Source organism: Mesoplodon bidens (genome assembly GCF_964165515.1).
Source record: "Mesoplodon bidens genome assembly, chromosome: 3".
NCBI classification, from domain to species: domain Eukaryota; kingdom Metazoa; phylum Chordata; class Mammalia; order Artiodactyla; family Ziphiidae; genus Mesoplodon; species Mesoplodon bidens.
The window spans coordinates 162,961,746-162,978,077 of NC_138178.1; the positions used below are offsets into that span (position 1 = coordinate 162,961,746).

The following is a 16,332-nucleotide window of genomic DNA, read 5'->3' on the forward strand; positions in this document are numbered from 1 at the left end:
AAGTCAAAGAAAAGAAGAAAATCTTGAAAGGAACAAGATCATTTACAAGGGAACCTCAATGAGATTAATAGTTGGTTTATCACCAGAAACAATGGAAGACAGCACATTCAAGGAAAAACTGTCAGCCTAGAATTTTATATTAAGCAAAACTACCTTTCGAAAAATGAATATCTCACTGGAACGCAGTTAATAGAAATCTGAAGTAGACTCTAATAAGTCAAGATTTCTACACTAAATCCTGGAACAACCACTTAAGAAAATAACTCACTAAAATATAGTAAAAAAAAAATAAAAGAATTTAAATATTACATCACAAAATATTGACTTTTGCAAAAGAAAACAGTAACAGAAGAATAGATGAACCAAAATAATGAGACATATAGAAAATAAAAAGTAAGCTGAAAGATGTAAATCCAACTATATCAATATTAACATTAAATGTAAATGGATTAAGCAATTGAATCAAAAGGTCAGACTAAATTTTTCAAAAAGCAAGATCCAACTATATGCTGTCAAAAAGAAAAACAACTTTGATTCAAAGAAACAAACAGAGGAGGTTGGATCAAGATGGTGGAGTAGGAGGATGCAGAGCTCACCTCCCCCCACAAACGTGTCAAAAGTACATCTACCTGTGGAATAATTCTCAAAGAAAACTAACTAGAACTGGCAGAAGAACTTCTATACAACCAAAGCTGCAAGAAGGATTTCCACGTAACTGAGTAGAATGGAAAAAAAGGCATAAGGTTGGGTCCTCCACCCCTAGGAGGGATCTGAAAGGGAGAGAAGGTTTGCTCTCAACCTACAGAGTGAGCAGTTCAAGCCACAGACTGGTTGTCCCAGTCCTGGGATCCTATGCAGAGGAGAAAAGCTCCCCTGTTTTTTTTTTTTTTAAGAAGGTGTTCAGTTGTGCTTTATGCTATATTTTCCAATACTAACAAAGTGAATTAATCCAATAAAAACAACAAAGAATTACCATAGTTTCAATGATGATGGTGAGGTTACCTAAGCCATCCGTCAGAGCTACATAGCTTCCTCCTTTTTCTAAATGGCCAACTGTCTTCAGGTAATGCCAACCTGGTTGAGTAAACTGAGTGGTATGAGCTATAGACAGGCAGAGAAAGAGCCAAATAAGATTAAAACTGTGATAACAGGATTTCGTCCAAAAATAAAAAGCTGTTTACTGATTTGAGTCTGAAAGAAAACAGAACTTGCCACCCCAAAATGTGCCACTTTAGCATGTGGATTATTTTGAACTGATGGCAATCAAGACCTAGCAGACAAAAGAAAAACTTTTCTCTCTCCTTTAACAGCCTGAAAGAATTTAGATAGGGGACCTAGCACAGAAAGACAGCTACTACCAGAGACAACTTTGTATCTGAAAGATTCACCTGCATGGCAGGGCAAACATCTGCTCTTCTCGTCCTGTGAACTGTCTTCCTGCCTTTGAAGCTCCAGGTCCCTATCCCATTCCTTAGCTCAGGATGGCATTATAAACCTCAATTGCCTGACTGCAAATTTGAGTCTCATATTTTTATGTACAAAATTAAATGTGTTTTTTTTCCTGGTGACCTGTCTTATATCCATTTAATTATTAGATTAGCCAAAGAACCTAGAAGGGTAGAAGGAAAACTTTTCCACCCCAAGTCTGATTGAGTCTAACAGCTATTTTCTATTTTGGAGACGAATACTCACCAGTCTCATGTTTCAACTTCTAGTTAAATGGTACAATTATGGGAATATTCTTAGAATGACTGGTGAAAATAAATGAACCACACTCTGGCAGTTCAAGACTACTGAGGAAACCTTTTTTTTCCAAGAGTAAAAAATAAAGTTGGCCCCTCCCAACTTTTGATGATCTCTATTTAACCCATCCTAATATAACTACAAAGAATATGGTTTTTTAAAAGTTAACAAAATATTCCAAAAACTAAGCTTTATGGTTTCAGACAAGTTTATTTCCACAATATGTATTTATTGGGCACCTCCAAAGTTGGTCCTGAAAATGTACTGAGCAATATTCCTTGTCCATTTTGGGAGGTGACACAATTAACCAGTGACAAAATTCAAAAAGTACATTAGTTCATGTAGATAATGTGGGACCAACTATTTCAACATTTAAGGGGTTAACCAACCAGGATATACGAATCCAACTTAACATTTCCATATTTTTGAAATAACAACCTGAGTTTAGAGTAATGTCATGGTTACATAATGTCATGACTACAAATCTCTGAGAAAAATATATCAACTAAAAAAAAGCCTGGTCTTAGAATAATTGAGAATGGAATACAGAAAGTAGCCTAGTTATAGAATAATTGAGAATGGAATACAGAAAGTAGCCTAGTTACCCAAAAGGTTCTTACAAAACACTATGACAAATCTTGCTTGAAACAGAGACACACTTAAAACTAACACACACATACACACACAGTGTTCATATAATCCCCTCTAAGTGTTTTCTGCTTTGTCTCTTAGAGAGGAAGTTAGGGATTGAGAGATGGAATCTGAACCATACCTGATATCCAGATAGGAGCTTCTACTACATAGTGCCCGCTCCATGGCTCCTGAGCAGTCATCAGTCCACAACGCCCATATGGCAACTGTTCATAGTAACTAGCCACCAAATTCCAAGCAATTGTGCTAAAAAATTTGTTTGATAAAAAAGAAACACCAAAGCAGCTTGTAATAAAAATGTAAATACCTACAAGCCTATAGTAAAAAAGACCTTATCAGAGTTTAGACAAATATATGTAAATGACAAAAAATTACCACCCAAAACAAGAAAATATAAGTTGCCTAAAGTTCCCCCACATTTTGAAAAATCAAGTGTTGGATGCATCTAAATATTTTTAATGGTGAATCATATAATAAAAAATACAAATGTATATGAGGTGTACAATTTTACTGACGAATGGTGTAACCAGAAGATGAATCATGACCTACCAGTACCAGACATGTCACAAATGTGAGTCAAATACAAATAAAGGCTTTAACCATACTTGCTTTCCTTTTGACGGTCAGCATTCTAAATGCCCCAATTTCAAGACATAATTTTATGAACTTCACTCTGAGCTGTTGCAAAGTTTTACAAATGAGAACTCTTAGAGTCAGGCTGCTAGGGTTCAAATGATGGTGTAGGCAGATAGGGTAAGGGTTCCCCAGAGGAAGAGAACCAGACATAACTTTCTTGACATACGAGAAGCCATTTTAGGCCTAAGCCATTTTGTGATCTAAGCCTGGCCACAATGCTTGCCCTACTGAGAACAGACTCAGTAGTAAGTGATTTTAAGGAAATAAAAGAACATAAGAACAAACAGGCCAGGGAGATAACTTAACCATATCTGAGACAATATATCAGACCCCAAATAAGCTCTATTATTTGCAGCTTCTTGCTTTTTTTTTTTTTTTTTGAGTTGACACAGCTTAGGTACAGATATAGGTATAGATAAAGAAAATAAGGCAAATGTTTACAATCATTGAATTTAGGCTGTGAGGCTATGGAAGTCCATTGTACTTTTTTCTACTTACTGTGTTTTGAAATTTTTCAAAATAAAAACCTTCAAAAGTTTCTAATAACTTACGCAGTCATGTAGCCATTGATATAATTCTGATTCAATATGCGACCCCAGCAGCCTGCACCCACATCACTATTTAAAGTGCTAAAATCTTCAGAAGACCAAAGCTTCTTCTCAGTCAACCTAGCATCCTTTACTGTACGGGTCCCAGGGTAATGAGCTCTAGAAAAGAAAGGGTGGGAGGAAATGTAAAAAGGTCAGAACATGGCACTTATATCTATTTATTGAGTGAATAAAAATACATATCTTCTCCAAGATTTCTATTTTAAAATAATGGGCAGCTTCCAGGTGGCTGTCAGACTGTAAGCATCCTCTTCCCACCCTTGTGTCTCAGAACACCCTTAGAATGAGATAACCCTATAACACACAGAATGGGAAGGAAGATAGCAATGGATGAGAAATTTCTTTCTGGAAACCATAACATGGAGGGAAGGATGTTGACAGGTGGAGGCAGGAGAAGAGACCTAGAACACTCCAAAGATGAATGAGGTGGAGACAGGATTCAGACTTCCCAGGGGAAACAGAGAGCTTGGACAGTAGGAAGGAAGGAGTAAGAAGGAAACCAAAAGTAAGACTAATGAGTCTATTATGTAATGTAGTATCTCCTCCCCTGCTCCCACTCCTCATAGACAGAGAGGCATTTATTGTTTATTCCCAGGCAAAAACAAAAACACTAAAACAAACAAAAATGCACAGAGAATTCTTCTTTGAATAAAAAGAATAAACTATCTTGGGAAAACTAGAAGTTATTATCCCAGAGCAGTGTGGTTCTCAACTTGAATGCTTTTTGCCTGGTGGAGAAGGCAGGGCAGGGCAGGATTTGCTACTGGCCTCTAGTGAGTAGAGGCCAGAGATACTGCTAAACATCCTGTAACACCCGTGACAACAACAAAGAATTATCCAGTGAAAAATATCAGTAGTGCAGAGGTTGAGAAACCCTACCCCAGACTAATGAACCCCTCCCTTGTTCTAGCATTTGAGAGGAGTCAGCCTAAATATAAATGTATATTTATTGTTCTAAGAGTAAAATACTGCCATAATGATGATTGTGGAAGTGACTGATTATTGAATATAAAAACAATTAAGAAATTTCAAATGGAAAATAGAAAATAGACCAACAGTTAGTATAAGAATTAGAGAGCACATGAACCAAATAACTTTAGGGACAAGAGTGTATACTTTCTAGGCCAACAACTACTTACAAATAAATTAACAATAATACAAGCAGAATAACAGAGATTGGATTATATCATAATTCTAATCTTTGTGGTTTGGTGTAGTAGTATTCATAACATTAAAAGAATGCTTGTGAGAACCTCCTTTAGTTTTTACTTATTTAATTCCATTTAGATCATGAATCTTTTAAGAAAAAAATATCCTACTTGGGAATTAATTATACTAGTAAAGACGAATTAAGGTACAACATTAATTTGGCATTCCAGGATTTTATAAGGAAGAAATGCATAAATAATAAAGAATATAAAGAATTGGGAAAAAATGAGATTCCATCAAGATTTTGTTGAGTCACTGAACTCAGTTGAAAACAGGCATCTATTCAGTATTGTAAACATATACAACAGAGACCCCAAGAGCAAGCCAGCACCTAACAGGGTAAGAAATTATTGTTCTGGTACTACAATTCCCAACTTGGAAAATCTGACTACTATTCTTTGAAATTATATAATTTTAATAAACTTTTACATTTTAGGTTTATTCTATATCCCAGAACTTCATTCTGTGGTGATGATATTTGGTTTTGACATCTCAACCAAATACTAATTTTAAGACTCATCTAGTTATCACTCAGCCAAATGTATATTTTGTGTGTCTCTGGTAAAAAATACTTATATAAAAAAAATAGTCTGGAAAATAATATGCTATTATGTTATTAATGATCTCTAGATATTAAGATTTTGAGTAAGTTCTAACTCTATCTTTATGGTTTTCCACATTTTCCAAATTTTCTACAATGAGCATGCACTATTTTTAAAATCTGAAAAAGTATCTCTTTTAAAGTTACAGAAATAGGTATTATATCCCTCATTCAGAAAACAATGAAACTGTTACATTTTAAACCTGATTGATTTATCAAATGATCTGAGAAAAGAGGGGCAGAACTGATACTAAAATCCAGGTCTCTCCCAATGTCCAGATCCATAGTTCAGCAAAATGTATAAGTTCTTTAAGAATATAATTTTTTAAATGCATATAATTAGGCAAAAACATCTCTATCATTTCATGGCATGATTTTTCAAACTTTAAATGACAAGATTAAGATCAATGAAAGTAAACCAAGGTTTATCTTCACAGAAAAATATGTGTGTATTAAAAGAAAAATAGAACTTATGAATGAACTGGATCATGGTAGCCCACTTTCTGAAACTCCCCCAGTACTCCTCCTGAAACCAAACAGACCAACCTGATGACGGAAAGTAAAAACCCACAGACAATATCTGCATCAAAACTAGGTGACAGGGAATCCCCAGGAGCCTTGCAGCATCAGGACTGGCCAGGATCAACAGAGAGAATACGGAAACAGTGGAAGTGAAAGGGGACTAACAGGTACTCACCGCCCCCCAGCAGCAGACTCTATCCTGAATGGAAGAATTGAGAACAACTGGCTAAAGTGAAAATGTCTTCACAGGCTTGAAATTGGGGCCAAGTGCCAAAAACAGTAAATTCACTAAAAGATCAAACACAATACTGTGACAGTTTAAACCGGATTTGTCCAATAGAAATACAATGTGAAGTGTACAGATAATTTTACATCTTCCAGTAGCTACATTTTTTAAAAAGCAGAAGAGAAATTTTAATTATATACTGTTTACCCCAATATATCCAAAATATTATCATTCAACATAAAATCAATATAAAAATTATTAATAACTTACTTTTTTATATTACATCTCTAAAATCCAGTGCATACTTTACACTTATAACATACCTAAATTCAGATTAGCCATATTTCAAGTGCTCCATAAACACATGTGGCTAGTGGTTACCATATTGGGCAATACAAACTTAAACTCTTAACTATTTCAGAAATAGGTAGCAAACAATCCTTTCTGCAATGGTAGAGTCTCACCATAAGAATAAGCTGTTTAAATTAGAATCCAAATTGAATAAGACAGGAACACTTAGGATGAGGGATAGACAACATTTAGACAGTCAGGAGAATGGGGCCCAGAGGAAGCAGACCCCAGAAAGTACTGTAACTGCAAAACAAAAATCTGCAAACATAGCACAGGTCAAGCACAACATGAATGGGGCAGGGAGACATACTCTTTCTATGGAGGTGGGAGTCACAGAATAAACATCTCCTGAACAAAATTCCATTGTACCACAATAGCCAAAAATTGGAAACAATCCAAATGGCCTTTAACAAAGACTAGATGGATAAATTGTGTTATATTCCTACAATTGAATTTGAAACAGTAATTAAAATCAACATGAGTTAATTTTATAAATATAGTGCTGACCAAAATAACAGATACTCTAAGATGCCATTTAAATAGTTTTTAAACAGGTAAAATTAGTCTATGATGACAGAGGTCAGATTAGTAGTTGCCTTTGGTGCAAAATGAGAGGCTACTGCTTAGAAAGATTTCCAAGAGGAGAGCTTCATAGATATTGATAATCTTCTATTTCTTGACCTAGGTGGTAGTTGTATAGGTATGTTCACTTTATGATAATTCATTAAGCTATACTCTTATGATCTTCTATATGTATGTACGTGTGTGTGTTTGTATGTTATACTTAATAATTTGTAAGGAAATGAAATTATTAGACAACAGAGGTATATAAAACTAAAGTGAGAGAATTACAGAATAATTATTTTAAAAAGAAAAAGCAGTTTAGAAATGAAGGCTAAAGTAGAAGGAACACAGATTAGACATTGGCTAATAAATAAAGAGATTAAAAAATTTGAGAGAAATATAGAATAAAGACAATATGCAAAGGAGATCCAATATGTGTAACTGGGCTTTCTACAAAGAAAACCAAAGTAATGGAGCAGGATGATTATTTAAATTAAGATTTAAGTAAAACTTACTGAAATATAGATATTCAAAGGGTGCACACTACTTACTGAGAAATGGTAAACAGTATAAAAGTACTAGACTCTAAAGTTAAGGAGAAATATTCTTTGGACATACCAGAATTATGCCAAGTCATTTATAAGAAAAAATAAGTCTGGCATCAGAATTCTCAACAGCAACATTTTATGTAAGTAACCAACGGAGCAAATTTTATGATACTCAAGAATTAAGAAAATATGAGTCGAGGATTTTATACCGAGCCAAACTGTCCTTTGAGTCTAAAGGCCACAGATATATAGTAATAAACATGTAAAAGTTCAAGAAATATTGTTTCTATTAGCACTTTCTGAGAAATATAGCAGATATTAAGCTTCTGACACTCAAGAGACTAAAGGAGATATTTCAGCAAAAGACTTACAGGTGAGCACTGAATATGCTTAACAGTAGAGCTTGACTAAAAGAAAGGGTAATTAAATAGTATATAAACATTATATTTTCTAATAATGTATAACTAATATAGTTGACACAAAATAAAAGGAGGGAAGAAACTGAAATGTAAACTAAGTTTGCCAGTTAGCTGGGAGTAAAAGATTACAACTTGCAGCTGACAAATCAAGATCATACAAGATTATGCTCATGTAAGAGCACAAAGATTAAGAAACTCTGGTAATTAAAATTCCATTGTAGGAGAGAGGGGGAGGAAGAAGTGGTTATAAAATAATTTTAATATTAATTATAGTAAACAAATAGGCAATATCTAAATAGAGAGAGAACCAAGATTATTAATATAGAGCAGATCTCAACTTCAGCACTACTGATATTTTGGCTGGATAATTCTTTGTTCTGGGGGAGTTATCCTGTGCATTGGAGGATGCTGAGAAGCAACTCTGGCCCCCACCCATCAGATGCCAGTAGCACCTACACCAGTGACAGTCAAAAATATTTTCAGTTATTGCCAAATGTTCTGTAGGAGGCAAAATTATCCCCAGTTGAGAACTACTGGTATAAAGGTATCAGCATAAATGTAATCAATAGAATCAAAACTTGTTAAATAACAAAAAAGACACTTCATTTAAAAAGAGCAAAGAAAACAAATCACATAGCAAAAGAATGTGTGTGTGGGTGTATTATATATATATAAATATATATATATATATGGTACAAATCATTAAATAACAAACAGTAGAAAAGAAAACAAAACCTTCAGGTATATCAATAAATATAAGTGAGTTAAACTCACTAAAATATGAAGATTTTCAGAACAAAATCTAAACCTATGCTATATGCAGCATCACACCTAAAACAAAATTACCTTGAAAGGTAAAGAATAAAAGTATGAGCAAAGATTCTATCAGGCAAATACAAATGAAAAAAAAAAAGGCAGAGCTCTCTATCTTAGTTACATGCAAAGCGAAATTCAACCAAGAAGCATAATATGAGACAAAGAATGACTTTTTCTAATAATAATAGTTACAAACCATAATAAAGATAAAACATTACTAATACCTATGTACCAAATAACACAGCAACAACTTTCAAACAGCAGAAATTTCATGAGATTGAAAGGAGAAATAGAAACTCACTAATAAGAGGAAACTAACACTCTTAGTAACCTTGGATAGTTTAAGTGATCAGAATAATTAGAATACAGAATAGCAAAACAATGCAATCAGTAAGGTGGGTAATATACACTCAGTTCTCGTATCCTGACAGAAAATATACCCTAATATAATAAGATAAAAAGAAGACCTTGGGAAATTTTATGAAAGAAATTAAATAATACATTCAGCATTAAATGACCACAATGCAGTAAATTAGAAAATAATGATAAAAAAAACAGACTCTATGAGATAGACCTAAAGCAGTGCTCAGAGGAGAATTAATTGCATAAGATACCAACATCAATAAAGATAAAATGAATTAAACATCCAACTTCTTCATGAAGATACAGTGAAACCCACACTTTCATTTATTTTTTCCTAGCCAAATATATTCAAGATCAACACAACTTTTTTCCCTCAAGATTTGAGCTATTTATGCAAGTTTTAACAATAAAGGCAAAAATTACATTCTCATTTCAATGTATAAAATATTAAAATACATTTTACTTTTCTTGCCAATAAATAAATAAATAAATAAGCCTAAATCTAATCTAATCACGCCTCTATCAATTTCTAACAAGAAACAGGATAGATGAGCATTTTAAACTTAAGTTAAACTTAAGTTTAACTTAAACTTAAGGTAAGTTAAACTTAAACTTACAAAGATGAAATCAGTAAAATCCAGACTGTGAGAAGCTTTACAGGACAAACAATCCAGTTTCTTCAACAAATGAAAGGAAAAAAAAAGAGATGGAGCAAGAACCAAAAAATTAGAAGAGACTTAGATATCAACTAATCATAATGTATGAATCTAAATTGGATCCAGATTCAATCAAATAAAACTATAAAATAACAATAACAGGTATTTGATAGTATCAAGAAACTATCACATATTTAGATGTGATAATGGTATTATTCATGGTGAAACGAAAGAGTTTTTATCTTGAGAGATAAATGGTAACATTTTTATGGAAGAAATAATATAATATCTGGGATTTGCTTCAAAATAATGTGAGGAGGAAGAAAAGAGGAATGTATAGGCATGTGAATGGAGAATTGTTCATGGGTTCATAATTATGGAGGCTGAATGATGGGAACATGAATATCCACCATATTATTCTGCCTACTTAGTGCACATTGAAAATTCTTTGTTTAAAAAAAAAAAAAGCACACATAGTTCAAGTAGAGCCTTCACACTGAATAAAGAACAAACTCCACATATATATGTATACTATTTTTCAAATGTTTATATACATTATCATGATAGACAAAATTCAAATACACTTAAAAAAAAAAAATACTGCTGGAACCCAGTGAGGTCAAGGCCCCAAAGGCTGAAAGGCAGAACTGGCCTAAGGAGCAGGGTCAAAGCCATACTGCTAAGGATATGTGACAAAAGTCACGGTCAGTGATCATCCTATACCATTTACCTAAGTGTTCATGAACGCCCAAGCACAGGAAGTCTGAGGGTTAGGAACTAATTTCACAACACTGCCTTTATAATTTCTGAAATGTAAATACTACTCTGCCCCTTAATCTAAACAAAGCCATGTTTTATTACTCCAAACATTAAAACAATATTTTAAGTTACCAGTACATTATTCCATTGTCATAGAAAGATTCCCAAAGTATATATATTTCAAAGAAAAAAGGAATGAAATATCATTTATACATGCTTTGGTTAAATAAATACAAGAAAGCTACCTTCTGAAAATATAATCAAATGGGGAGAAGCAGGCAAAAACAAAGGCACAGTCAATATCCACAGCAAGCAGTCAGAAACTGTTCGTTTTCAAAGTAAAACATTCCTTACCCTATAACATCAATCACCTTCAAGAGCTCAGGGTCAAGCAGCATAGAAGCAGAAATGGGCTCCCAGAGATTATCACTCGCTATGATTTTCACTTGCTGGAGACCTTGATAGTTCAGCATTCTTCTTAACACCTCTCAGAGAGATAAGCAGAACATAGGAAAGGTTAAAAATGAGTTTTCAGCGGCTGAATTACAACAAAGAAAGCTAAAATGTCTTCCAACTCAGCATCCTGGATGACAGTGTCAATATTATGCATCAATAGAAATGTGCCTCATGTGGGGGGAAAAAAGCGTTATCACTAAAATAATCTACTTCATGGGAATGTAAGGGGAAAAAAAAAACCGAAGAGGTAAAAATGTTTTAGAGGGATTTTCCCTCTGAATTTAAAATTATGTTTAGCCATAGAAAATTTGGGTGCAAGGGTGGAAATTTTTTTTTAAAAATCAGAGCAGTACTACCCATAAAAAACCCACTATTACCCTGGTATGCATTCTTTCATGAATTCTCTTATGCACACACAATAAATTGGGATCAAATTAAATATACCATTTGGTAAATAAAATGCTTTAACTTAGTTTATTTTGAGTATTTTCCAATGTCTTTAAATATTCTGCCATTACTGAAAAGATTACAGTTCTTAGTATTTTGTACCATACTAGAAGTAGAAATAAGAAATATTCTGCTGTTACCCTCAAGTCTTTAATAGGTATACACAGGACAGGCAATAAAATATGGCTGTAGGACTATCCACCCACCAGATTAAAAGTAACAAGCTAACTGTAACAGGAAATAAATGAACAAAGCACAGAGTGCCTACTCTGGTATTTAGTTCTGTACCTGGGCCCCATGAGGACTCTAAAAAAAGCACAAGATGGGGTCCTCACCGTTAGGTGGCAAACACACTCATCAGGGCACTAAAACTAACAGAATGTCCTAGAAAATCAGAGAGTAGTATATACTGAAAATGTATGGATTGCCAAAATATAAAACAAGAGAAAAGAAGACATTATTTCACCTAGGAGAAGGAGGGTCAGATTTCAAAACAGAAGTAGTTTTGTTTTTTTTTTAAATAGATCTTTTTTTTTTTTTTTTTTTTTTTTTTTGCGGTATGCGGGCCTCTCACTGTTGTGGCCTCTCCCATTGCGGAGCACAGGCTCCGGATGCGCAGGCTCAGCGGCCATGGCTCACGGGCCCAGCCGCTCCGTGGCACGTGGGATCTTCCTGGACCGGGGCACGAACCCGTGTCTCCTGCATCGGCAGGCGGGCTCTCAACCACTGCGCCACCAGGGAAGCCCCTAAATAGATCTTTATTGGAGTATAATTGCTTCACAGTACTGTGTTAGTTTCAAAACAGAAGTAGTTCTTGATGAATGGGTGTGAATAAACCCATTGCTATACCCCCAAGCACTCTGAACTGTCAGCTTCATAGTAGCAGGTGCTCAATAAACATTGGTTGAATTAATTAAGATAAGAAAGAACAAAGATTTTCACAAGCTCTCTATTCACTTTCTAACTTTTCTGAACTAAAGAAATTTCCAATTAATGTGCTGTTTTAGGAGGCAAATAATGAATCAATTCCACTCTGGAAGAAATCTGAACAGATCCTTAATAGTAAATAAAGACCAACTCTCAAGATTCAGTAGGATTGAGACTCCCAAGCTCTCTATTAGGAGACCAATCTTGCATTTCATCACACTGAAATTCTTTCTTATTCTTACAGAGAGGAAGGAGAACAACTTAGTCACATTTGCATTTATCGCAATATTATATCTAGTTTTTCTAGTGCTATTCCTAGAACATCACCTCTAAGATTGCTTACTTTAAGTAAGTATATATTCAAATAATACTCCAAAATATACAAGTCTATAAGCTGTGTTTTATAATAGATTGCCAAAATCAGTATGAATAGCAGCATTCTTTGAGCAAAGTTTTATCTAATGTATTCCAAATGTTTTGCTGTGGAACCCATCCCTTTCTGCCCCCTAAAAAGCCTAGATAGAAACCCTACTTATAAGAGAAATGAAAAGGAAGCTGTTCTGATTGGACTGAATTAGGGTCCAGAGACTCACACATCCATTTCCATCCACCACCCTCAGATCCCAGACGGGATTTTCCAGACGCAATTTTAAAACATCACTGAAAACCAGAGTAAATCATAAATACAATGTAAACAGCAAAAATAAAAGAAATAATAGCCTTGCCACCTTTACATACATTGCTTGTTTGTACTGTATTTATTTCTACTCTTAAAAACAAATCCTCATTATTTCCAGGGGCCATCTTATTATACTATACGGAATATATATTCATTAAGCTTATCGAACCTGAATACCTACATTCATCTGCCATCATTGAACCCTTTCAATAGGCATTTTAACAAACAGGACACAGATTCCAATAAAATCTTGCTACAAAAATGGCAAATGCAAACTAAAAGTTATTTCCTGAGACATGTTACTGCAGGTAAACTAAAGTTTCAGGGAAAAGGAAATGAAGTCTGAACTGTTTGAAACACTGATGATGAGTCTTAGAACAAGAATTACAGTCTTTCAAATCAGGTAAGCTGAATTAGAATGCAATGGAATCAGCAACAGACTCTTAATAGTAAAAAAATAAATAAATAAAATAAAAACCACCTTAGTTGCAGACCATTAGTTTAAAAGAAAAAGGAAACTAAATTCTAATTCTTCTAATGCTTCCATCAAATGAAATGAACACAATTAAAGAGACATGTAGAATCCCAAGGAGAAAAAAAAAAACTATGAAATGTCAAATTTGGGAAGATGAAAGTCCATGACTGCAGCAACATGGTCCACCTGACTACAGGGTTACACAGGACACAGCCACTAACTTGGCTTCTGCGCTGTCCTCCTGCTGCTCTCATCAGACCTGCACTCACAGCAGTCATAACTTTCCATGAACAACTCTTGTGCTTCAATCTTACACTAGTTCCACTGTCCCACCTCCACACCACCACACTCTCACCACTTCACTGGTAATGCCTAAAGCATGGAGTTAACTTTGAGTTACCTGGCTAATCACAAGTAGAAACATCCAACACACTCCAATATAATAGGCACTCCAAAGAAAACAAGAATGAGATTATATACTATAAATTTTGATATATGACAGTGAAAGAAAAATCTACATTTCTGTAAGTCCTAAAAATCTAAAATGATACAATTGTTTTTATAACGATTATCATAATTCCACAAATAATGAATATTTAAGTAGGAAAACTCAACACAACTCTACAGACAATGGCAATTTGGGGCGTAGAGGGAATTACATATGCCTTAATCAGGAATATAAATATTATTAACATTTTGCTTGAATTTTATGTTATAACTAGCAAAATAAATAACTGTGCTATAAAAAATACGGTGTTCCTACTACTAATTTCCATGGAACCATAAAGGAATTTTTCACTAATAACTTAAAAAGATTTTAAAGTTGTGCAGACCTTGATATAATTGATGTCAAATGCCCTCTCATTCCAAATCTGCAAAACAGAAAGTCAAAATGTCAGAATTGAAAGTTTTTGTGTCAGAAAGCAAATATTATCATTAATATTAACCTTTCTCCATTAATATTATCTCTCATCATCTTTCTTATCATCTGAAAATCCATTTTTCTTACTTAAGGGAATGTCCTGTTATTAAATTTATAGATATTTAAAAGACAACATAATTTTTAATTAAAATATTATTTTTAAAAACCTTAAAATATTTGGTGGGTATTTTTCAAAAAGTCACCTAATTCCAGAGATTTCTAAAAATGGAATATCCATTCAATCATTCAACAAAGATTGACAAGGCAATGTATGCCAAGGACTATAACAGGCACTGGAGACCTAACAGACACGGGATTGTTATAATAATTCTTATAAGATCCCTACACACACACCCAAAAGCCAAGTATTAATAAGGACAATGTACAGGAGTAATTTTTTTAGTGCACACAGAGAATCACAACGATGTGCTACATAACAAAAGCAAACTCTTAATGAAGACAGATAAATGGAACATGCACAAATCTCTCAGGCTTAGAATCATGCAGCAGGAGGTTTTAGAGTTGAAAGAGAACTTGCACGACTTTCAGTTTACAGCTGAGAGATGGGCCTAGCCTCCAGGTACTCTTTTCAGCCTCCAGTGATACTGGAAAGTGTTCTTATCAAAGAAGCTTCCTCACCATAGCTTGTGATTATCAAGAGTCTAAAAGAGATGTGAATAACCCATTATTTACCAGAAACATTTTCTAAGTGTGACTTTACCATAATAGAATGCTGTTCGACCCAAACCTACATTTAGTTTCACTGGTTAAACATACCCTGACATTTAAGAAAGCTCTCAAACAATTTTGTTGTAATCTGGGGAAGGATAACAAAAACAAGTATATTCTTGCTTCTGGCTTCCTAGAGCCCTTGGCTCATCCTCATGTCCTATATCATGTCCTGTGATACTGCAGTTTATCTGTTCCAGTGTCTGCCTCTCTCACTGAACTCCTCAAGAGCTTATTAACCTTGGTATCCCTAAAACATAATAGTCACAATGCCTGCAACACAGTAGAAGCTCAATAACTGCTTGCTAATTGCATGAAAACTTTAAAAATCAGTTTTGACAGACAGCATATTAACAAGCAAAAGTGTATAGAGACCCACTATGAGTGTGTGTGAGGCTCTGTGGGGTACAGTGCAGTGTGACATATTCCTCCAGCCTGCCAACAGACCAGCTAGAAACACAAGATATCATGTCTTACATTTTTAAATCATTAAAAGGTGTTAAATAACAATTTAGGAAAAGGGTAGGCAGATTTCTGCCAGCTTGCCAAATCTGGCCCACCCTTTGTACTTTTTACAGCCTGAAAGCTAAAAATGGATTTTAACAGTTTTAAGTGGTTACATTTTAAATGATTATATAATTACCTAGATAATATCCTTAATATTGCCTTTTGATCCACAAAGCCTAAAATATTTACTCTCTGGCCCTTTAAGAAGAAGTCGGCCACCCTCTGGTTTAGGACCACGGAAGACTCATGGAGTAAAATGAGATTAATCATTCATTAAACTATATAGTAAACACAATATTGTTGTAAGAACTAGAGAAACTAGGGAAAGCTTGGAAGAAGGAGAATTTGAGCTGGAGTAGTACCAATAACAAAAACAAAGAAATAGTTCCAGGAGGCATATACTAAGTACAGTTTTCTAAAGTGGGAAGAATTTGGATGGACAGAGAGAAAGAATAAATGGTGACATGTAGTTAATTTGTTAATAGACACCAATAGAACAAATTAGTCTCATGACACAA

General features: G+C 34.3%; 1 protein-coding gene across 3 annotated transcripts in view; it reads right to left on the reverse strand.

Annotated features, from left to right (window-relative positions):
* Positions 1-16,332, reverse strand: part of GALC (galactosylceramidase) — a 59,324-nt gene that overhangs the window by 21,235 nt on the left and 21,757 nt on the right. For all 3 annotated transcript variants that reach the window (XM_081226908.1, XM_081226909.1, XM_081226910.1), the window contains 5 exons: positions 14,490-14,528; positions 11,027-11,157; positions 3,582-3,737; positions 2,516-2,640; positions 974-1,101 (listed from right to left, as the gene is read on the reverse strand). In XM_081226908.1, the coding sequence (XP_081083034.1) occupies positions 974-1,101; positions 2,516-2,640; positions 3,582-3,737; positions 11,027-11,157; positions 14,490-14,528 (579 nt within the window). The remainder of the gene's footprint in view (positions 1-973; positions 1,102-2,515; positions 2,641-3,581; positions 3,738-11,026; positions 11,158-14,489; positions 14,529-16,332) is intronic.